Source organism: Ylistrum balloti, unplaced genomic scaffold (genome assembly GCF_031769215.1).
Source record: "Ylistrum balloti isolate Yb309-2 unplaced genomic scaffold, AGI_CSIRO_Ybal_v1 Utg371184, whole genome shotgun sequence".
Lineage (NCBI taxonomy): Eukaryota > Metazoa > Mollusca > Bivalvia > Pectinida > Pectinidae > Ylistrum > Ylistrum balloti.
The window spans coordinates 103,657-130,064 of NW_026782645.1; the positions used below are offsets into that span (position 1 = coordinate 103,657).

At 36.1% G+C, this 26,408-nt stretch overlaps 1 protein-coding gene across 1 annotated transcript in view; it reads right to left on the minus strand.

Moving 5' to 3' along the window:
* The window catches only part of LOC132561242 (hyccin-like), a 114,915-nt gene that overhangs the window by 87,540 nt on the left and 967 nt on the right, over positions 1 to 26,408 (minus strand). Inside the window, exons 2-4 of the mRNA XM_060225972.1 lie at positions 24,967 to 25,048; positions 20,991 to 21,095; positions 18,220 to 18,354 (exon numbers count right to left, since the gene is read on the minus strand). Coding sequence (XP_060081955.1) covers positions 18,220 to 18,354; positions 20,991 to 21,095; positions 24,967 to 25,011 — 285 coding nt within the window. The 5' untranslated portion in view covers positions 25,012 to 25,048. The remainder of the gene's footprint in view (positions 1 to 18,219; positions 18,355 to 20,990; positions 21,096 to 24,966; positions 25,049 to 26,408) is intronic.

The window sequence follows — 26,408 nt, forward strand, 5'->3', positions numbered from 1 at the left end:
GTGTCACTGTGGGGTAGATGTATGTCTTGTAGTCAGTGTGAGGAGTAATGTCACTGTGAGGGAGATGTATGGGTGTAGTCAGTGTGAGGGGTAATGTCACTGTGGGGGATATGTATGGCTGTAGTCAGTGTGAGGAGTAATGTCACTGTGAGGGAGATGTATGGGTGTAGAGTCAGAGTGAGGAATAATGTCACTGTGAGGGAGATGTATGAATTTAGCCAGTGTGAGGAGTAATGTCACTGTGGGGGAGATGTATGGGTGTAGTGTCAGTGTGAGGAGTAATGTCACTGTGAGGGAGATGGTTGGGTGTAGTGTCAGTGTGAGGAGTAATGTCACTGTGGGGGAGATGTATGGGTGTAGTGTCAGTGTCACTGTGAGGGAGATGTATGGGTGTAGTGTCAGTGTGAGGAGTAATGTCACTGTGGGGGAGATGTATGGGTGTAGTGTCATTGTGAGGAGTAATGTCACTGTGGGGGAGATGTATGGGTGTAGTGTCAGAGTGAGGAGTAATGTCACTGTGAGGGAGATGTATGGATGTAGCCAGTATGAGGAGTAATGTCACTGTGGGGGAGATGTATGGGTGTAGTGTCAGTGTCACTGTGGGGTAGATGTATGTCTTGTAGTCAGTGTGAGGAGTAATGTCACTGTGGGGGAGATGTATGGGTGTAGTGTCAGTGTCACTGTGAGGGAGATGTATGGGTGTAGTGTCAGTGTGAGGAGTAATGTCACTGTGGGGGAGATGTATGGGTGTAGTGTCAGTGTGAGGAGTAATGTCACTGTGAGGGAGATGTATGGGTGTAGTGTCATTGTGAGGAGTAATGTCACTGTGGGGGAGATGTATGGGTGTAGTGTCAGAGTGAGGAGTAATGTCACTGTAGGGGAGATGTATGGGTGTAGTGTCAGTGTGAGGAGTAATATCACTGTGGGTGAGATGTATGGATGTAGTCAGTGTGAGGAGTAATGTCACTGTGGGGGAGATGTATGGGTATAGTGTCAGTGTAAGGAGTAATGTCACTGTGGGGGAGATGTATGGATGTAGTCAGTGTGAGGAGTAATGTCACTGTGGGGGAGATGTATGGGTTTAGTGTCAGTGTGAGGAGTAATGTCACTGTGAGGGAGATGTATGGGTGTAGTGTCAGTGTCACTGTGGGGGAGATGTATGGGTGTAGTGTCAGTGTGAGGAGTAATGTCACTGTGAGGGAGATGTATGGGTGTAGTGTCAGTATGATGAGTAATGTCACTGTGAGGGAGATGTATGGGTGTAGTGTCAGAGTGAGGAGTAATGTCACTGTGAGGGAGATGTATGGGTATAGTGTCAGTGTGAGGAGTAATGTCACTGTGAGGGAGACGTATGGGTGTAGTGTCAGTATGATGAGTAATGTCACTGTGAGGGAGATGTATGGGTGTAGTGTCAGTGTCACTGTGAGGGAGATGTATGGGTGTAGTGTCAGTGTGAGGAGTAATGTCACTGTGGGGGAGATGTATGGGTGTAGTGTCAGTGTGAGGAGTAATGTCACTGTGGGGGAGATGTATGGGTATAGTGTCAGTATGATGAGTAATGTTACTGTGAGGGAGATGTATGTTCTTTATCAAACTACAAAAGCACATGACAGACTTAGTATTTTTAAACTAGCTGAATGTTCGATGGACCAAAATCTAGAAAACCAATGCTCATTATTCTGCATGACTGGAAAACCAATGCTCAATATTCTGCAAAACCTGAGAAGCAATGCTCTACTTAGGTCACAGAATACCCACATGTTCCATAAAATTAAATACACTGAAAATGGTCAAGGACGCTGTTCAACATTTAATAACAATGACATTTGCAAGATTTAAAAACTCATTGAAATATTTAAGCCAACATCAAACAGAATGTAATTGCTGGCTAACGATTATCTCTGATTATTATGTCTGCCTGTTGACCCAGCCTCCTAAGAGCAGATGATTAAAACCTCACAAGTTCTAAAGACATGCTCATCAACAGTAACCCAGAGGTAGGTTAGTCGACTCAACAGCGATATTACCTGTCTACAGTCATATACAGATAAATCATTTACAGTCAAGCAGTTGTGCCATTTGATCTCATTCGCCAAGGCTTATTGCACACATAATGAAAATATTTTTTTACATTTTGTTCTCTTGCTGACTACATTTCAAAGTTGTATTTTCTAGTATCAATCCATTTCAGCATGAAATTGCTTCTGAAAACTAATTTACATGAAAAAAAAACACTGTTTCTATTTTACTTGTTTGATTTCCTAACCTCTATATCAGTTGTTTATTTCTTCATCTTAATGCTATCTGTATGATATCTGTATCCCTTATATCTGTGTGGATATCTGTATCCCCTATATCTGTGTGTATATCTGTATCCCCTATATCTGTGTGTATGATATCTGTATCCCCTATATCTGTGTGGATATCTGTATCCCCTATATCTGTGTGTATATCTGTATCCCCTATATCTGTGTGTATGATATCTGTATCCCCTATATCTGTGTGTATGATGTCTGCATCCCCTATATCTGTGTGGATATCTGTATCCCCTATATCTGTGTGTATGATATCTGTATCTCCTATATCTGTGTGTATGATATCTGTATCCCCTATATCTGTGTGTATGGTATCTGTATCTCCTATATCTGTGTGTATGATATCTGTATCCCCTATATCTGTGTGCATGATATCTGTATCCCCTATATCTGTGTGTATGATATCTGTATCCCCTATATCTGTGTGTATGATATCTGTATCCCCTATATCTGTGTGTATGATATCTGTATCCCCTATATCTGTGTGTATGATATCTGTATCCCCTATATCTGTGTGGATATCTGTATCTCCTATATCTGTGTGGATATCTGTATCCCCTATATCTGTGTGTATATCTGTATCCCCTATATCTGTGTGTATGATATCTGTATCCCCTATATCTGTGTGTATGATGTCTGCATCCCCTATATCTGTGTGGATATCTGTATCCCCTATATCTGTGTGTATGATATCTGTATCTCCTATATCTGTGTGTATGATATCTGTATCCCCTATATCTGTGTGTATGGTATCTGTATCTCCTATATCTGTGTGTATGATATCTGTATCCCCTATATCTGTGTGCATGATATCTGTATCCCCTATATCTGTGTGTATGATATCTGTATCCCCTATATCTGTGTGTATGATATCTGTATCCCCTATATCTGTGTGTATGATATCTGTATCCCCTATATCTGTGTGTATGATATCTGTATCCCCTATATCTGTGTGGATATCTGTATCTCCTATATCTGTGTGGATATCTGTATCCCCTATATCTGTGTGTCTATCTGTATCCCCTATATCTGTGTGTATGATATCTGTATCCCCTATATCTGTGTGTATGATGTCTGCATCCCCTATATCTGTGTGGATATCTGTATCCCCTATATCTGTGTGTATGATATCTGTATCTCCTATATCTGTGTGTATGATATCTGTATCTCCTATATCTGTGTGTATGATATCTGTATCCCTTATATCTGTGTGCATGATATCTGTATCCCCTATATCTGTGTGTATGATATCTGTATCCCCTATATCTGTGTGTATGATATCTGTATCCCCTATATCTGTGTGTATGATATCTGTATCCCCTATATCTGTGTGTATGATATCTGTATCCCCTATATCTGTGTGTATATCTGTATCTCCTATATCTGTGTGGATATTTGTATCCCCTATATCTGTGTGTATGGTATCTGTATCTCCTATATCTATGTGTATGATATCTGTATCCCCTATATCTGTGTGTATGATATCTGTATCCCCTATATCTGTGTGTATATCTGTATCCCCTATATCTGTGTGTATGATGTCTGTATCCCCTATATCTGTGTGTATGATGTCTGCATCCCCTATATCTGTGTGCATGATATCTGTATCCGCTATATCTGTGTGTATGATATCTGTATCCCCTATATCTGTGTGTATGATATCTGTATCCCCTATATCTGTGTGTATGATATCTGTATCCCCTATATCTGTGTGTATGATATCTGTATCCCCTATATCTGTGTGTATGATATCTGTATCCCCTATATCTGTGTGGATATCTGTATCTCCTATATCTGTGTGGATATCTGTATCCCCTATATCTGTGTGTATATCTGTATCCCCTATATCTGTGTGTATGATATCTGTATCCCCTATATCTGTGTGTATGATATCTGTATCCCCTATATCTGTGTGGATATCTGTATCCCCTATATCTGTGTGTATGATATCTGTATCCCCTATATCTGTGTGTATGATATCTGTATCCCCTATATCTGTGTGTATGATATCTGTATCCCCTATATCTGTGTGGATATCTGTATCTCCTATATCTGTGTGTATGATATCTGTATCCCCTATATCTGTGTGTATGATATCTGTATCCCCTATATCTGTGTGGATATCTGTATCTCCTATATCTGTGTGGATATCTGTATCCCCTATATCTGTGTGTATGGTATCTGTATCTCCTATATCTATGTGTATGATATCTGTATCCCCTATATCTGTGTGTATGATATCTGTATCCCCTATATCTGTGTGTATATCTGTATCCCCTATATCTGTGTGTATGATATCTGTATCCCCTATATCTGTGTGTATGATGTCTGCATCCCCTATATCTGTGTGCATGATATCTGTATCCGCTATATCTGTGTGTATGATATCTGTATCCCCTATATCTGTGTGTATGATATCTGTATCCCCTATATCTGTGTGTATGATATCTGTATCCCCTATATCTGTGTGTATGATATCTGTATCCCCTATATCTGTGTGTATGATATCTGTATCCCCTATATCTGTGTGTATGATATCTGTATCCCCTATATCTGTGTGGATATCTGTATCTCCTATATCTGTGTGGATATCTGTATCCCCTATATCTGTGTGTATGATATCTGTATCCCCTATATCTGTGTGTATGATATCTGTATCCCCTATATCTGTGTGTATGATATCTGTATCCCCTATATCTGTGTGTATGATATCTGTATCCCCTATATCTGTGTGTATGATATCTGTATCCCCTATATCTGTGTGTATGATATCTGTATCCCCTATATCTGTGTGTATGATATCTGTATCCCCTATATCTGTGTGGATATCTGTATCTCCTATATCTGTGTGTATGATATCTGTATCCCCTATATCTGTGTGTATGATATCTGTATCCCCTATATCTGTGTGTATGATATCTGTATCCCCTATATCTGTGTGTATGGTATCTGTATCTCCTATATCTGTGTGTATGGTATCTGTATCCCCTATATCTGTGTGTATGATATCTGTATCCCCTATATCTGTGTGGATATCTGTATCCCCTATATCTGTGTGGATATCTGTATCCCCTATATCTGTGTGTATGATATCTGTATCCCCTATATCTGTGTGTATGGTATCTGTATCTCCTATATCTGTGTGTATGATATCTGTATCCCCCATATCTGTGTGGATATCTGTATCCCCTATATCTGTGTGTATGATATCTGTATCCCCTATATCTGTGTGTATGATATCTGTATCCCCTATATCTGTGTGTATGATATCTGTATCCCCTATATCTGGCCAAACATTGTCAGACAGAATTTAAAGTGTAAATTGGTGTTTACAGTCAGACTAAGCCTTTTTCGGCCGGAATTTAGACTATAATCTAGTGTTTATATTTATACCATCCACTACCAGCCAGAATTTAGACCATAATCTAGTGTCTACATTTATACCATCCACTACCAGCCAGAATTTAGACCATAATCTAGTGTCTACATTTATACCATCCACTACCAGCCAGAATTTAGACCATAATCTAGTGTCTACATTTATACCATCCACTACCAGCCAGAATTTAGACCATAATCTAGTGTCTACATTTATACCATCCACTACCAGCCAGAATTTAGACCATAATCTAGTGTCTACATTTATACCATCCACTACCAGCCAGAATTTAGACCATAATCTAGTGTCTACATTTATACCATCCACTACCAGCCAGAATTTAGACCATAATCTAGTGTCTACATTTATACCATCCACTACCAGCCAGAATTTAGACCATAATCTTGTGTCTACATTTATACCATCCACTACCAGCCAGAATTTAGACCATAATCTAGTGTCTACATTTATACCATCCACTACCAGCCAGAATTTAGACCATAATCTAGTGTCTACATTTATACCATCCACTACCAGCCAGAATTTAGACCATAATCTAGTGTCTACATTTATACCATCCACTACCAGCCAGAATTTAGACCATAATCTAGTGTCTACATTTATACCATCCACTACCAGCCAGAATTTAGACCATAATCTAGTGTCTATATTTATACCATCCACTACCAGCCAGAATTTAGACCATAATCTAGTGTCTATATTTATACCATCCACTACCAGCCAGAATTTAGACCATAATCTAGTGTCTATATTTATACCATCCACTACCAGCCAGAATTTAGACCATAATCTAGTGTCTACATTTATACCATCCACTACCAGCCAGAATTTAGACCATAATCTAGTGTCTACATTTATACCATCCACTACCAGCCAGAATTTAGACTATAATCTAGTGTCTATATTTATACCATCCACTACCAGCCAGAATTTAGACTATAATCTAGTGTCTATATTTATACCAACCACTACCAGCCAGAATTTAAACTGTTCACTACTGTATACAGGTAGACTTAACCCTATCATCTAGAATTTTAACTATAAACTAGTGTCTACAGTTAGACCAAATACCGTCAGTCAGAATTTAAACTATAAACTAGTGTCTATAGTTAGACCAAACACATTTAGCCAGAATTTTAACTATAAACTAGTGTCTGTCGTTAAACTAAACACTGTCAGCCAGAATTTAAACTATAAACTTGTGTCTGCCGTTAGATGAAACACATTTAGCCAGAATTTAAACTATAATCTTGTGTCTACGGTTAGACCAAACACTGTCAGTCAGAATTTATTCTATAAACTAGTGTCTGCCGTTAGACCAAACACATTTAGTCAGAATTTAAACTATAAACTAGTGTGTACAGTTAGACGAAACACATTTAGCCAGAATTTAAACTATAAACTAAAAGTTCATAACTGCCACAAAAAAATAAAATTTAAAATACTGTCACTCACAGTTAAACTAATGATGAACTAATACCATAAAGGTATCAATGTGTACATCTAGGTATCAATATGTACATCTAGGTATCAATGTGTACATCTAGGTATCAATGTGTACATCTAGGTATCAATATGTACATCTAGGTATCAATATGTAGATCTAGGTATCAATGTGTGCATCTAGGTATCAATGTACACATCTAGGTATCAATGTACACATCTAGGTATCAATGTGTACATCTAGGTATCAATGTACACATCTAGGTATCAATGTACACATGTGTACATCTAGGTATCAATGTACACATCTAGGTATCAATGTGTACATCTAGGTATCAATGTATACACATCTAGGTATCAATGTGTACATCTAGGTATCAATGTGTACACATCTAGGTATCAATGTGTACACATCTAGGTATCAATGTACACATCTAGGTATCAATGTGTACACATCTAGGTATCAATGTGTACATCTAGGTATCAATGTACACATCTAGGTATCAATGTGTACACATCTAGGTATCAATGTGTACATCTAGGTATCAATGTACACATCTAGGTATCAATGTACACATCTAGGTATCAATGTGTACATCTAGGTATCAATGTACACATCTAGGTATCAATGTGTACACATCTAGGTATCAATGTGTACACATCTAGGTATCAATGTACACATCTAGGTATCAATGTACACATCTTGGTATCAATGTGTATCAATGTGTACATCTAGGTATCAATGTGTACATCTAGGTATCAATGTACACATCTAGGTATCAATGTGTACACATCTAGGTATCAATGTGTACACATCTAGGTATCAATGTGTACATCTAGGTATCAATGTGTACACATCTAGGTATCAATGTGTACACATCTAGGTATCAATGTACACATCTAGGTATCAATGTACACATCTAGGTATCAATGTGTGCATCTAGGTATCAATGTGTACTCATTTAGGTATCAATATACACACATCTAGGTATCAATGTGTGCATCTAGGTATCAATGTACACATCTAGGTATCAATGTACACATCTAGGTATCAATGTACACATCTAGGTATCAATGTGTGCATCTAGGTATCAATGTGTACTCATCTAGGTATCAATGTACACACATCTAGGTATCAATGTGTGCATCTATGTATCAATGTGTACACATCTTGGTATCAATGTACACACATCTAGGTATCAATGTGTACACATCTAGGTATCAATGTGTACATCTAGGTATCAATGTGTACACATCTAGGTATCAATGTGTACACATCTAGGTATCAATGTGTACACATCTAGGTATCAATGTGTACATCTAGATATCAATGTGTACACATCTAGGTATCAATGTACACATCTAGGTATCAATGTACACATCTAGGTATCAATGTGTACATCTAGGTATCAATGTGTACACATCTAGGTATCAATGTGTACACATCTAGGTATCAATGTACACATCTAGGTATCAATGTGTACACATCTAGGTATCAATGTGTACACATCTAGGTATCAATGTGTACACATCTAGGTATCAATGTGTGCATCTAGGTATCAATGTACACATCTAGGTATCAATGTACACATCTAGGTATCAATGTACACATCTAGGTATCAATGTACACATCTAGGTATCAATGTGTACATCTAGGTATCAATGTGTACACATCTAGGTATCAATGTGTACACATCTAATGTACACATCTAGGTATCAATGTGTACATCTAGGTATCAATGTACACATCTAGGTATCAATGTGTACATCTAGGTATCAATGTGTACACATCTAGGTATCAATGTGTACACATCTAGGTATCAATGTGTACACATCTAGGTATCAATGTACACATCTAGGTATCAATGTGTACACATCTAGGTATCAATGTGTACATCTAGGTATCAATGTACACATCTAGGTATCAATGTGTACATCTAGGTATCAATGTACACATCTTGGTATCAATGTACACATCTAGGTATCAATGTACACATCTAGGTATCAATGTACACATCTAGGTATCAATGTGTACACATCTAGGTATCAATGTACACATCTAGGTATCAATGTGTACACATCTAGGTATCAATGTGTACATCTAGGTATCAATGTGTACATCTAGGTATCAATGTGTACACATCTAGGTATCAATGTGTACACATCTAGGTATCAATGTACACATCTAGGTATCAATGTGTACACATCTAGGTATCAATGTGTACACATCTAGGTATCAATGTACACACATCTAGGTATCACATCTAGGTATCAATGTGTACACATCTAGGTATCAATGTGTACACATCTAGGTATCAATGTGTACATCTAGGTATCAATGTGTACATCTAGGTATCAATGTACACATCTAGGTATCAATGTACACATCTAGGTATCAATGTGTACACATCTAGGTATCAATGTGTACATCTAGGTATCAATGTGTACACATCTAGGTATCAATGTGTACACATCTAGGTATCAATGTGGACATCTAGGTATCAATGTACACATCTAGGTATCAATGTGTACACATCTAGGTATCAATGTGTGCATCTAGGTATCAATGTGTACATCTAGGTATCAATGTGTACATCTAGGTATCAATGTGTACATCTAGGTATCAATGTGTACACATCTAGGTATCAATGTGTACATCTAGGTATCAATGTACACATCTAGGTATCAATGTGTACACATCTAGGTATCAATGTGTACACATCTAGGTATCAATGTACACATCTAGGTATCAATGTACACATCTAGGTATCAATGTGTACACATCTAGGTATCAATGTACACATCTAGGTATCAATGTGTACACATCTAGGTATCAATGTGTACACATCTAGGTATTAATGTGTATCAATGTGTACATCTAGGTATCAATGTACACATCTTGGTATCAATGTACACATCTAGGTATCAATGTGTAAATCAATGTATCAATGTTCCCATCTTCGTATCAATGTACACATCTAGGTATCAATGTGTACACATCTAGGTATCAATGTACACATCTTGGTATCAATGTGTACACATCTAGGTATCAATGTGTACACATCTAGGTATCAATGTGTACATCTAGGTATCAATGTGTACATCTAGGTATCAATGTATACATCTAGGTATCAATGTGTACACATTTAGGTATCAATGTGTTCACATCTAGGTATCAATGTACACATCTAGGTATCAATGTGTACACATCTAGGTATCAATGTGTACATCTAGGTATTAATGTACACATCTTGGTATCAATGTGTACACATCTAGGTATCAATGTACACATCTAGGTATCAATGTGTACACATCTAGGTATCAATGTGTACATCTAGGTATCAATGTGTACATCTAGGTATCAATGTACACATCTAGGTATCAATGTACACATCTAGGTATCAATGTGTACACATCTAGGTATCAATGTGTACACATCTAGGTATCAATGTGTACATCTAGGTATCAATGTATACACATCTAGGTATCAATGTGTACACATCTAGGTATCAATGTACACATCTAGGTATCAATGTGTACACATCTAGGTATCAATGTACACATCTAGGTATCAATGTATACATCTAGGTATCAATGTGTACACATTTAGGTATCAATGTGTACACATTTAGGTATCAATGTGTACACATCTAGGTATCAATGTGTACATCTAGGTATCAATGTGTACACATCTAGGTATCAATGTGTGCATCTAGGTATCAATGTGGACATCTACGTATCAATGTGTACATCTAGGTATCAATGTGTACATCTAGGTATCAATGTATACATCTAGGTATCAATGTGTACACATCTAGGTATCAATGTGTACATCTAGGTATCAATATGTACACATCTAGGTATCAATGTACACATCTAGGTATCAATGTGTACATCTAGGTATCAATGTACACATATAGGTATCAATGTGTACATCTAGGTGTACACATCTAATCACATGTACACATAGGTATCAATGTACACATCTAGGTATCAATGTGTACATCTAGGTATCAATGTGTACACATCTAGGTATCAATGTACACATCTGGGTATCAATGTGTACATCTAGGTATCAATGTACACATCTAGGTATCAATGTGTACATCTAGGTATCAATGTGTACACATCTAGGTATCAATGTACACATCTAGGTATCAATGTGTACATCTAGGTATCAATGTACACATCTAGGTATCAATGTGTACATCTAGGTATCAATGTGTACATCTAGGTATCAATGTACACATCTAGGTATCAATGTGTACACATCTAGGTATCAATGTGTACACATCTAGGTATCAATGTGTACACATCTAGGTATCAATGTGTACACATCTAGGTATCAATGTGTACATCTAGGTATCAATGTACACATCTAGGTATCAATGTGTACACATCTAGGTATCAATGTGTACATCTATACACATCTAGGTATATCAATGTGTACACATCTAGGTATCAATGTGTACACATCTAGGTATCAATGTACACATCTAGGTATCAATGTGTACATCTAGGTATCAATGTGTACACATCTAGGTATCAATGTGTACACATCTAGGTATCAATGTACACATCTAGGTATCAATGTGTACACATCTAGGTATCAATGTACACATCTAGGTATCAATGTACACATCTAGGTATCAATGTGTACATCTAGGTATCAATGTGTACATCTAGGTATCAATGTGTACACATCTAGGTATCATGTACACATCTAGGTATCAATGTACACACATCTAGGTATCAATGTGTACACATCTAGGTATCAAGGTGTGCACATCTAGGTATCAATGTACACATCTAGGTATCAATGTACACATCTAGGTATCAATGTGTACACATCTAGGTATCAATGTGTACATCTAGGTATCAATGTATACATCTAGGTATCAATGTGTACACATCTAGGTATCAATGTGTACACATCTAGGTATCAATGTGTACATCTAGGTATCAATGTGTACATCTAGGTATCAATGTGTACACATCTAGGTATCAATGTGTACATCTAGGTATCAATGTGTACATCAAATCAATACAAAACCCTGTGTTTCTATCTCACTAAATCAATACAAAACCCTGTGTGTTTCACTAAATCAATCATCTCACTAAATCAATACAAAACCCTGTGTTTCTATCTCACTAAATCAATACAAAACCCACTAAATCAATACAAAACCCTGTGTGTGTTTCTAAATCTACATCTCAAATCAATACAAAACCCTGTGTGTTTCTATCTGTGTTTCATCTAAATCAATACAAAACCCTGTGTTTCTATCTCACCAAATCAATACAAAACCCTGTGTTTCTATCTCACTAAATCAATACAAAACCCTGTGTTTCTATCTCACTAAATCAATACAAAACCCTGTGTTTCTATCTCACCAAATCAATACAAAACCCTGTGTTTCTATCTCACTAAATCAATACAAAACCCAGTGTTTCTATCTCACCAAATCAACACAAAACCCTGTGTTTCTATCTCACTAAATCAATACAAAACCCTGTGTTTCTATCTCACTAAATCAATACAAAACCCTGTGTTTCTATCTCACTAAATCAATACAAAACCCTGTGTTTCTATCTCACTAAATCAATACAAAACCCTGTGTTTCTATCTCACTAAATCAATACAAAACCCTGTGTTTCTATCTCACTAAATCAATACAAAACCCTGTGTTTCTATCTCACTAAATCAATAAAAAACCCTGTGTTTCTATCTCACTAAATCAATACAAAACCCTGTGTTTCTATCTCACTAAATCAATACAAAACCCTGTGTTTCTATCTCACGAAATCAACACAAAACCCTGTGTTTCTATCTCACTAAATCAATACAAAACCCTGTGTTTCTATCTCACTAAATCAATACAAAACCCTGTGTTTCTATCTCACTAAATCAATACAAAACCCTGTGTTTCTATCTCACTAAATCAATACAAAACCCTGTGTTTCTATCTCACTAAATCAATACAAAACCCTGTGTTTCTATCTCACTGAATCAATACAAAACCCTGTGTTTCTATCTCACTAAATCAATACAAAACCCTGTGTTTCTATCTCTAAATCTACAAAAAATCTAAATACAAAACCCTGTGTTTCTATCTCACTAAATCTCACTAAATCAATACAAAACCCTGTGTTTCTATCTCACTAAATCAATACAAAACCCTGTGTTTCTATCTCACTAAATCAATACAAAACCCTGTGTTTCTATCTCACCAAATCAATACAAAACCCTGTGTTTCTATCTCACAAAATCAATACAAAACCCTGTGTTTCTATCTCACTAAATCAATACAAAACCCTGTGTTTCTATCTCACTAAATCAATACAAAACCCTGTGTTTCTATCTCACTAAATCAATACAAAACCCTGTGTTTCTATCTCACTAAATCAATACAAAACCCTGTGTTTCTATCTCACCAAATCAATACAAAACCCAGGTTTTCTATCTCACCAAATCAATACAAAACCCTGTGTTTCTATCTCACTAAATCAATACAAAACCCTGTGTTTCTATCTCACTAAATCAATACAAAACCCTGTGTTTCTATCTCACTAAATCAATACAAAACCCTGTGTTTCTATCTCACTAAATCAATACAAAACCCTGTGTTTCTATCTCACTAAATCAATACAAAACCCTGTGTTTCTATCTCACCAAATCAATACAAAACCCTGTGTTTCTATCTCACCAAATCAATACAAAACCCTGTTTGTCTATCTCACTAAATCAATACAAAACCCTGTTTGTCTATCTCACTAAATCAATACAAAACTCTGTTTGTCTATCTCACTAAATCAATACAAAACCCTGTTTGTCTATCTCACTAAATCAATACAAAACCCTGTTTGTCTATCTCACTAAATCAATACAAAACCCTGTTTGTCTATCTCACTAAATCAATACAAAACCCTGTTTGTCTATCTCACTAAATCAATACAAAACCCTGTTTGTCTATCTCACTAAATCAATACAAAACTCTGTTTGTCTATCTCACTAAATCAATACAAAACCCTGTTTGTCTATCTCACTAAATCAATACAAAACCCTGTTTGTCTATCTCACCAAATCAATATAAAACCCTGTGTTTCTATCTCACTAAATCAATACAAAACCCTGTGTTTCTATCTCACCAAATCAATACAAAACCCTGTGTTTCTATCTCACTAAATCAATACAAAACCCTAAAAATTGAAAGCACTGTAATGAATGAATATTTCTCCAAGCAACTATCACAAAGTCCTAACAGGAACAAGTGGTAACATCATTAGAAGGGAGGTAACTCTTACACTCTGTAAAATTTCCTTAAATCTTTAAACATATAAATCCACTTACTCCAACCAAGGAAACATTTATTGTCATGCACTGAAGTGTTCTTGATAAAAGCATTTGTAATGATTTTCATGTGACAAATCACAATATTGTCTAATTCAATCTGACAAATGACAACACTATCAAACCTTCAATCTGACAAATGACAACACTATCAAACCTTCAATCTGACAAATGACAACACTATCAAACCTTCAATCTGACAAATGACAACACTATCAAACCTTCAATCTGACAAATGACAACACTATCAAACCTTCAATCTGACAAATGACAACACTATCAAACCTTCAATCTGACAAATGACAACACTATCAAACCTTCAATCTGACAAATGACAACACTATCAAACCTTCAATCTGACAAATGACAACACTATCAAACCTTCAATCTGACAAATGACAACACTATCAAACCTTCAATCTGACAAATGACAACACTATCAAACCTTCAATCTGACAAATGACAACACTATCAAACCTTCAATCTGACAAATGACAACACTATCAAACCTTCAATCTGACAAATGACAACACTATCAAACCTTCAATCTGACAAATGACAACACTATCAAACCTTCAATCTGACAAATGACAACACTATCAAACCTTATCAGAGAATGCAGATGGGATCTTGATTAAAAGACAGTAAATGGTAGAATTTGATATATAGAGGATCATTTCCTTATGACCAAAGGTTCAATAATTTAAAATATTGTCCAGTCTTGATTAACAGTGGTGTACAGAGTATTCCCTCCCAACAGAAAATTGGCTAATTAGATCCCGATTTCATTATGTTAAAAAAACAATTGTGAATTTGAAGGTTTGTACACATATATGTAAGTGAATTCAGTTTAATCATCCTCTTAAAATCCACTAAAATGGATTTTTTCCCTTAATTTGACAAGTGGTTTAGTTAAAATCAGACTGGTTTGTACACCCATTAATTCCTCTCTATATACCTCATTTACAACACTTAGGAAACTTTCTGAGAATTTAGCAAATTTCTAACATTGACTGATGTCATTGTAATTGCTAGTGTTGATGATTTGTTACATACTATAGACTTGTTTGCCACTTCCTGCTTCCAAGTAAGACCGATACCCAACCCTAAATATCCCAGTAAGACTGATATCCAACCCTAAATATCCCAGTAAGACTGATATTCAACCCTAAATATCCCAGTAAGACCAACACCCAACCCCAAATATCTCAGTAAGACTGATATTCAACCCTAAATATCCCAGTAAGTCCAATATCCAAACCTAAATATCCCAGTAAGACTTATATTCAACCCTCAATATCCCAGTAAGACCAATACCCAACCCTAAATATCCCAGTAACACTGATACCCAACCCTAAATATCTCAGTAAGACTGATATTCAACCCTAAATATCCCAGCAACACTGATACCTAACCCTAAATATCCCAGTAACACTGATACCCAACCCTAAATATCCCAGCAACACTGATACCTAACCCTAAATATCTCAGTAAGACTAATATCCAACTCTAAATATCTCAGTAACACTGATACCCAACCCTAAATATCCCAGTAACACTGATACCCAACCCTAAATATCCCAGCAAGACCAATATCCAACGATAAATTTCCCAGTAAGACCAATACCCAACCTTAAATATCCCAGTAAGACCAATACCCAACCTTAAATATCCCAGTAAGACTGATACCCAACCCTAAATATCCCAGTAAGACTGATACCCAACCCTAAATATCCCAGTAAGACTGATACCCAACCCTAAATATCCCAGTAAGACCAATACCCAACCCTAAATATCCCAGTAAGACTGATACCCAACCCTAAATATCCCAGTAACACTGATACCCAACCCTAAATATCCCAGTAAGACCGATATTCAACCCTAAATATCCCAGTAAGACCCATCCCCAACCCTAAATATCCCAGCAACACTGATATCCAACCCTAAATATCCCAGTAAGACTGATATTCAACCCTAAATATCCCAGTAAGACTGATACCCTTATCTATATTTCTCAGTAAGACTGATACCCAAATCTATATTTCTCGTTAAGACTGATACCCTAATCTATATTTCTCAGTAAGACTGATACCCAATTCTATATTTCTCAGTAAGACTGATACCCAAATCTATATTTCTCAGTAAGACTGATACCCAAATCTATATTTCTCAGTAAGACTGATACCCAATTCTATATTTCTCAATAAGACTGATAACCAAATCTATATTTCTCAGTAAGACTGATACCCAATTCTATATTTCTCAATAAGACTGATAACCAAATCTATATTTCTCAATAAGACTGATACCCAATTCTATATTTCTCAGTAAGACTGATACCCAATTCTATATTTCTCAATAAGACTGATACCCTAATCTATATTTCTCAATAAGACTGATACCCAATTCTATATTTCTCAGTAAGACTGATACCCAATTCTATATTTCTCAGTAAGACTGATACCCAAATCTATATTTCTCAGTAAGACTGATACCCAAATCTATATTTCTCAGTAAGACTGATACCCAATTCTATATTTCTCAGTAAGACTGATACCCAAATCTATATTTCTTAGTAAGACTGATACCCAAATCTATATTTCTCAGTAAGACTGATACCCAAATCTATATTTCTCAGTAAGACTGATACCCAATTCTATATTTCTCAGTAAGACTGATATCCAATTCTATATTTCTCAATAAGACTGATAACCAAATCTATATTTCTCAGTAAGACTGATACCCAATTCTATATTTCTCAGTAAGACTGATACCCAATTCTATATTTCTCAGTAAGACTGATACCCAATTCTATATTTCTCAGTAAGACTGATACCCAAATCTATATTTCTCAGTAAGACTGATACCCAATTCTATATTTCTCAGTAAGACTGATACCCAATTCTATATTTCTCAATAAGACTGATACCCAATTCTATATTTCTCAGTAAGACTGATACCCAATTCTATATTTCTCAGTAAGACTGATACCCAATTCTATATTTCTCAGTAAGACTGATACCCAATTCTATATTTCTCAGTAAGACTGATACCCAATTCTATATTTCTCAGTAAGACTGATACCCAATTCTATATTTCTCAGTAAGACTGATACCCAATTCTATAAGACTGATACCCAATTCTATATTTCTCAGTAAGACTGATACCCAATTCTATATTTCTCAGTAAGACTGATACCCAATTCTATATTTCTCAATAAGACTGATACCCAATTCTATATTTCTCAGTAAGACTGATACCCAATTCTATATTTCTCAATAAGACTGATACCCAATTCTATACCCAATTCTATATTTCTCTATATTTCTAAAGACTGATACCCAATTCTATATTTCTCAATAAGACTGATACCCAATTCTATATTTCTCAATAAGACTGATACCCAAATCTATATTTCTCAGTAAGACTGATACCCAATTCTATATTTCTCAGTAAGACTGATACCCAATTCTATATTTCTCAGTAAGACTGATACCCAATTCTATATTTCTCAGTAAGACTGATACCCAATTCTATATTTCTCAGTAAGACTGATACCCAATTCTATATTTCTCAGTAAGACTGATACCCAATTCTATATTTCTCAGTAAGACTGATACCCAATTCTATATTTCTCAGTTACCTTTATATTGATCCTTTTTTGATGGCGTCACAAATCAGAAAATGAGAACAGTTCGATGTTGACCTACCTTCTTGCCGTTGATGCTGAGAGATGACAGATAAAGCCAGATGAGAGTAGGTACAAATTCCAAAGTGAACCGCTTTAGTCCAGCCTCCCGAGATCTGTAAAACTCAAACAGCTGATGGTACACTGGTTCCAGGGACTGAAAACAAGAACATGTATCATACAGCAACAATTCTGAAGAAATATGAATATAAACATCTACTTATCTCAGGACAGGAACACAGTAAAGAGATATCAGTTCAAATTTTGAACAAATCTCGATAGAAAACAACACATAAATCACCAAGAAAAATTTAACGGGTTGTGAATTCTATAGCTGCAGTACAATGTAACCTTGTGATTCTGGAGATAGCCAACTTCATCATCACAGTAATCCAGTGACATCAATGGTTATATTGGTATATGTTTTACCCTATAAATTGTACAATTGAGTTGTTCAGAAAAGTTCTTTTTATCTGATACATTAAAATGTGGAAACTTATGTATTGAAACATTGTAGATCACTAGATTTTGTTTTTTATTTGTACAATGTCATTTCATTCTGTTCCATCGATTCTTAATATCTTGTTATTTCAGGAGTGATTGAACTCACAAACATTAAAACCTACTGATACACTCCTTAAAGACATCAGTAATTTTGAGAAACTTTCGTTCCGACTAAGAACTCAAACAGATACATTAAAACATGAACTTGGTCTACTTACAGCACAGACAGATAAACAGATGGAAGAGGACAATCATAATGGAATAAATATAACAAGATAAGGCATGACATTATACCCTGCACCTCGCAAAGACACAAAATCATATATATGTTAATATCTTTATAACGGGTACTAGGTTCATTCAAACAGTGTTATCAATATTTTGAGTAAGGCATCTTTCACTGTTGATTATTTTTGAGTATGGTTTGGCATCATTTACAAATAAAATGATTACATCATCAACATCCTTTGCTATATTGTTTATAATGGAATGTAATTAAATATGAGGATTACTTAACTAACTTGAAAGAACTGAAAGATTAATTCCATTTGTGTGACTGACAACGGTATAAGCAAAATATCAAATATGAAAATTCTTCCTGAAGCAAAAAGCATGAAGAGACTGCTAGCTTGTACAAAGTCACTTTAAAAGTGTACAAAATTTCAGGTAACAAATCAAACTACTACAGTACAACAGTGTGAAATAGTACTACTACAGTAGTGTGTGACAGTACAACAAATTGCCAGAGTTTATAAACCTGCAAAAAAGGCCAAATTGAATTAACCACCAATGAATCCAACTCTGACAATTACAGATACAACGACTATCAACACAACCACCAGAATGTTGGGACAAGAATATGGCTCATTTTCCAGCAGGCTGAATTTATATATAAACTCATTCAATGTAAATTAAATTTAATGTGCTTCTGTATTGTCATAACCACATGACAAAGACAAATGTAACAAGGCATCAGAAACAAAAAATAATCCCTTCACTCCCATTTATAATCATAATGAAGTTGTGTTGCACTCAATGAGTAGATAATTCATCAGAGTTGAGCCGTTATTCTAACTTTACCTATATAAATATTTATAACATTGTTCTGATGACAGATAGCTCACTAGCCTAAACATGGAAACCAACATGTACTGCAGCATGCAAGCGAGGTTTCTCCACTATGAATGTGGTGAAGACAGCTCTACGTACGACCCTCACTGAGAAGAACCTGCAGAATCAGCTGTTCATAATGAGCAAGGGTCCAGAGCTCTTTGATTTTGACCCAACACCATCCATTCTGCAGTGGATTAAAATGGGAAGTGGCACTCGACATCTACAAGGCCACAAGCTGTCTGGAGATCTTGATCAGTCTGCACCAGGAGTCCAGGAAATTTCAGGATAATGAATTACTACTTGTCTGACAATCACATGTCACATAATGTCATTGTGTTCACTGACTACTATCTGTCTATATCTATATCTATCTTAAACATAAAAAAAAAAAATTTTTTTAATCCCAGATTCAGTTGCCTCTTACGATCATGCAATGGGGGCAGCAGGTACAATCCCAAATTTAGTCGCCTCTTACAATCATGCAATGGGGCAGCAGGTACAATTCTTCAGGTAGCAGTCAAATAGAGATACCGAGTGCATGATTTACAGTTGGGCAAGTGAAAACTAGTTTCGGACAAGTGGTTTCTCAGTGACTACTTGCCAGGGGCAAATGGCTTGAAAAATGTTTTTACACCCCTGGGTCACTAGTTCTTCTGTCTCACTGTAAACATGAAACTTACCTCCAGTGAGGGGAGACTATCAGACAGACTGGTCACTAGTTCTTTTGTCTCACTGTAGACATGTAACTTACCTCCAGTGAGGGGAGATTATCAGACAGACTGGTCACTAGTTCTTCTGTCTCACTGTAGACATGTAACGTACCTCCAGTGAGGGGAGACTATCAGACAGACTGGTCACTAGTTCTTCTGTCTCACTGTAGACATGTAACTTACCTCCAGTGAGGGGAGACTATCAGACAGACTGGTCACTAGTTCTTCTGTCTCACTGTAGACATGTAACTTACCTCCAGTGAGGGGAGACTATCAGACAGACTGGTCACTAGTTCTTCTGTCTCACTGTAGACATGTAACTCACCTCAAGAGAGGGGAGACTATCAGACAGACTGGTCACTAGTTCTTCTGTCTCACTGTAGACATGAACTTACCTCCAGTGAGGGTAGACTATCAGACAGACTGGTCACTAGTTCTTCTGTCTCACTGTAGACATGTAACTTACCTCCAGTGAGGGGAGACTATCAAACAGACAATAAAGACTGGTCACTAGTTCTTCATTCTGTCTCACTGTTGAAATGTAACTTGGTAGTTCCTCAGTCGATAATGCCTGTAAGAAAGACAATATTTAGTCGTACAGGCTTATAACAAGTTTGTCAAGCTCTGATATCTGTATGTGGACTAAGTTCAACTAATTTTATCATTATTATATTAAGTAGAATTGCTTCAGGCTTATCAGTACACAGACACAGCAATATCAATGATAAGTTCATATTGAAAATTCTTTATACTTCACAAGGTTAACAAATTATTGATGTTCTTTCATGTAGAGAAATATGAGAAAACAGCCTTTACTAAAATATGCAATAATCAATAACTAAGTCGAGCATAAACCATCTGTCAAAGTCAGTCCCCCGAACAAGAGGGGCCATGATAACTCCCTACCTGTAATGATTTCTGTGTTTCTCATGAAGCTACTAAATGTCTGCAATGACATGGTTGTGTCTTTGGGCAAGAAACTTCATCTAACTGTTGTGGACAACATGTATATTGTTAAATGAGGAAGCCATCGGCTGCTCAAAAAAGACCCTGCCCTAAAACAACCCCAGCTGTTTACAGACAATGAACCAAGCACACAAAAACTTGTCCCAAACAAGAACTCACAAATAGTAGATAGCCTTAGAGACAAAAAGTTGAGTTTGGCTCCATGTATTTAACCGTTTTCTGACCTACCAGATTATCACCAATATAAAACCAGCTGGTGTGCAAACGATGTCCTGAAGCATTGTTAGGCAAGACATCACTGTTAATATGTATTGCATTATCAGAAATTTAATAGAAACAAGAGGCCCAAGGGGCCTTAACGGTCACCTGAGGAATATATGTCAGTAATCTGGGGATTTTAAAATGTTGCAAAAATGTAACAACACTTGTGCAGGACCAAGTGTAAAACATCAGTACCAAGTTTGAACATGACCCACCCAATGGTTCTTGAGAGGAAGTCCATAATGTCTTAGCCAAACATATGGCCCCTTTTACACCCTTTATGGGCCTCAAAGGGGACATTATCACCTTTTTCAACATAATTTCATATGTCCTTAACTAAGGGATGCTGTTTACCACATTTGGTTGAAATCGGTCAAAATTGAATTTTCTACCCTTTTGAGCGCCCCCTAGTGGGGCCGTTTTTGACCCGATTTTTTGTTCATTTGCAAACTTTGTAGACCTTGCCATTAGGACCCTAAATATCAAATATGAATTTAATCTGACTGTTGGTTCATGAGAAGAAAATTTTTAAAGATTTACCTAATTTTATCCCCTTTTTCCCCCTCCTGCAACCCCTATTGGGGCCACACCCTTTTTCTTCAGAAACTTGAAGCGGCTTCCCGTGGGGATGCTTTGTGACAAGTTTGGTCAAAATCCATCCACTGGTTCTTGATAGGAAGCTGAATATGTGAAAAGTTAACGACGCACGGTGCACGAAGCACGACGCACAACGACAGACAAATCATGATGGTAATAGGTCACCATGAGCCTCCAGCTCAGGCGACCTAAAAAATCTAAAAGAAAATAAACAAATTATTGCTCAAAAAAGTAATTTTCCTATATAGAATATAGTATATTTTACCTCCTCCTGAAGGGGAAATGTGAGACCCTGTGGTCATGAAACTTACATTTTTATAAAGCATTGTAAGAAATTTTCATCCATGAAGAGTATTTGGTTCTACATTATCTAGGTATTGAGAAGAAGATTTTTGAAATTTCAGCCAATCTGACCCATATCTGACAGCCAACAGCCTTGGGGTCAGTCTAGGTCAATATGTGCATCTCATAAAAATGTCATCTTAAAATGATAATTCTTACCAGGCCTGAACTATTTTTAAATAAAAAAAAAGACAAATGATGTTCAAAAATATTATTTTCCTATATAAGCTATAGTAATCTTTACCCTCCCCTGAGGTAAATGACACTTTGGGGTTATGGAATTTACAATTTTGGTAAACCATTTGAAGCCTTTCCATCCTTGAAGAGTACTGAGGTTGGAGAAGAAGGTTGAAAATTTCCATCAATTTGACCATTTTTGGCCCTGCCCTTCAGGCCCATGTGGATTGGGGACCATATAATTCACAATTTTGGTGCACCTTTAGCCCTGGAAGATTTTTGTAAAATTTCACTGTAATCAGTTTTGGAGTTTTCCAGAAGAAGTAAAATATGTTAAAAGTTCACATACAACATCGAACAAAACTCCCCATATATAACACAATCTACCAGTACTACAGTCAGTAGTATAACTTTCATCACTACCTCCACTCCTGACATATAACTCCACAATCTACCAGTACTACAGTCAGTAGTATAACTTTCATCACTACCTCCACTCCTGACATATAACTCCACAATCTACCAGTACTACAGTCAGTAGTATAACTTTCATCACTACCTCCACTCCTGACATATAACTCCACAATCTACCAGTACTACAGTCAGTAGTATAACTCATCACTACCTCCACTCCTGACATATAACTCCACAATCTACCAGTACTACAGTCAGTAGTATAACTTTCATCACTACCTCCACTCCTGACATATAACTCCACAATCTACCAGTACTACAGTCAGTAGTATAACTTTCATCACTACCTCCACTCCTGACATATAACTCCACAATCTACCAGTACTACAGTCAGTAGTATAACTCATCACTACCTCCACTCCTGACATATAACTCCACAATCTACCAGTACTACAGTCAGTAGTATAACTTTCATCACTACCTCCACTCCTGACATATAACTCCACAATCTACCAGTACTACAGTCAGTAGTATAACTCATCACTACCTCCACTCCTGACATATAACTCCACAATCTACCAGTATTACAGTCAGCAGTATAACTTTCATCACTACCTCCACTCCTGACATATAACTCCACAATCTACCAGTACTACAGTCAGTAGTATAACTCATCACTACCTTCACTCCTGACATATAACTCCACAATCTACCAGTACTACAGTCAGTAGTATAACTCATCACTACCTTCACTCCTGACATATAACTCCACAATCTACCAGTACTACAGTCAGTAGTATAACTTTCATCACTACCTCCACTCCTGACATATAACTCCACAATCCAGTATGTTGATCAGCTTACATCATTGATTTTACCTTATTATCCTTTTTCTGTGTTTGTGATTTTTTAGCACCAAATAATGAACCATAGTGACATTTAGGATAAATGCCGAATAGCCATAAAGTAAGGAAAAATGACGTTGGCAGCTAAATAAATTATCGTTATATAGACTGAAGTTGAATTATGACAATCTGCAAAAGAGATTTTCATACTGTGTCTAACTCAATGTTCAAGTTTTTCATTTGCCATAAATACAAAACTGAATTGTTGAAATTATTCACCACAGACAATGAAATTAAAAATCATTCAATTCTTTTGAAGTAGCTGTAAGTCCATGAAAAACAAATAGAAAATACAATTCAATAAAACCTTAACTCAATTTCAAAATTGATGAAATTAAGGCAAAATATGAACAAAGAAAGATTTACACAAATACACCTGCAAAAGTACAAGGAGAATGTACTTAATCAACGACAGCTGCCATATTCATTTTAGTCTATCTACATTACTAATGTCATGTTCCAAAATAAGAACAAGGGACACAATAGAATCACCAGGCATCTAAATGATATTAATCACTGAGGATCAACTTCCTGTCTACTGGATGAGCTATATTGACAGCTTTAGCAAACAGGAAACTTGGATTTCTTAAACCTATTCTAAAACACCTTATCCTAATTGACTCAGAGCAGATGACCTCCTTACATGACAGAGACAAAGTGTTACCCAACACTGAATCTGCTGTACAGTATGGGTAGACTTATAATAAGATATTGGCTTATTCCGAGATATACAGCTTTGCATAAAACTTGTTTTTCTGCAGACACAAAAATTCTGTTTACCTTGTACTCGGACAGCCACTCCCGAACAGCTCTAGGCAGAGCCATTTTATCACAGCACTCCAAATCACACAATGGCCATCATCTGAAATGTCAACTTTCTGATAAAATTTAATAGATATCTCACTCTGTAGCATATTAAACTCCATCTATTCATCTGCAAAAAAAAGATATTTCTGTTTAAATAACAATCTGTAGGATAACTTCTGTCTATAAAAAAGAAACAAGAGACATAATGGACCTATATGTAGCACATAGGATAAAATGAACTCAACTAAACCAAATTAATTTGCTTGATTAACACATCTGACCCCTGGCCTGTGACCTTGAAAGGAGGTCAAATATATTGATGGGAACATACTTATAATCAAGCTTAACCTTGCTACTGGCCAGCTATTCTGACTATGATATTTTTGTTTTTGAGAAGAAGTCATTTGAAAATTTTAGTATAATTAACTTTTATGACCTTGACAGTTGACAGTAGGTCAAGGTCATTCATTTTAACAAACTTGCACACCCTCCAACACAGTATGCACTTGTGTGCAAAAAATGACAGAATCATTTTGGTTCTCCATCACATACCTGGTAGATAGAAAGACAACAACAGATATCACACCACCACAAAAGTAGGCTTGTCCTTTTGACAATGAGCAAAAACAGGTACATATGAGGCACAGATTGGGGTATGCATTTAACATTTTAGGCACAGATTGGGGTATGTATTTTCCATTTTACATACCTAAAAGGTGTCTCAAAAGCACCTGAAATGTGTGTCCATTCTCTCATGTCAATGTATACCTAAAAACGCACCTGAAAATGTGCCTAAAACATGCCTTAAATTATACCTTAAATGAGCCTCACGTCAAGGCATACCTAAAAAGTAATATAGCTACTGTCAAAAGGATTGAACATAACAGTGAAATAATAGCTTGGATGAAAAATACATTATGTCTGTTTCTTGATAACATTCAACTTGATTGTTTCAAAGGTTGGGACAGTGTATAGAGGCAAGGAAAGAATATGTATATATATAGGGGAGTTTTAATGAAATTAACAAGCATGCAAACAAATAATCCTCAAGTTTAAACCTTATTCAATATTTTTTCAAGATATTTAACTTTGAAAGATTAAATATTGTACATGTATAAGATCTTTTTTTTTTTCCTGTTTCAAATCTGTTTTCAAACTCTCCACATCCCTGACATACATATTTGTACAGTATATATAAGTACAAAAAAGTATGAAAAAATCTTGATTTAGAATAGCATACACTTTATATACATCTATAACCTATACATACATAGCAACAGTCTGTGTTACATGACTGTGAGTTTCAGTTATTCCAAAAATCAATACCTTTACCTGTATACACTTATAAGATCTAAAGTTGATCATGCAAATTCCAGATATCTAAAAATCAATATGTGTAATAACTGAATATATCT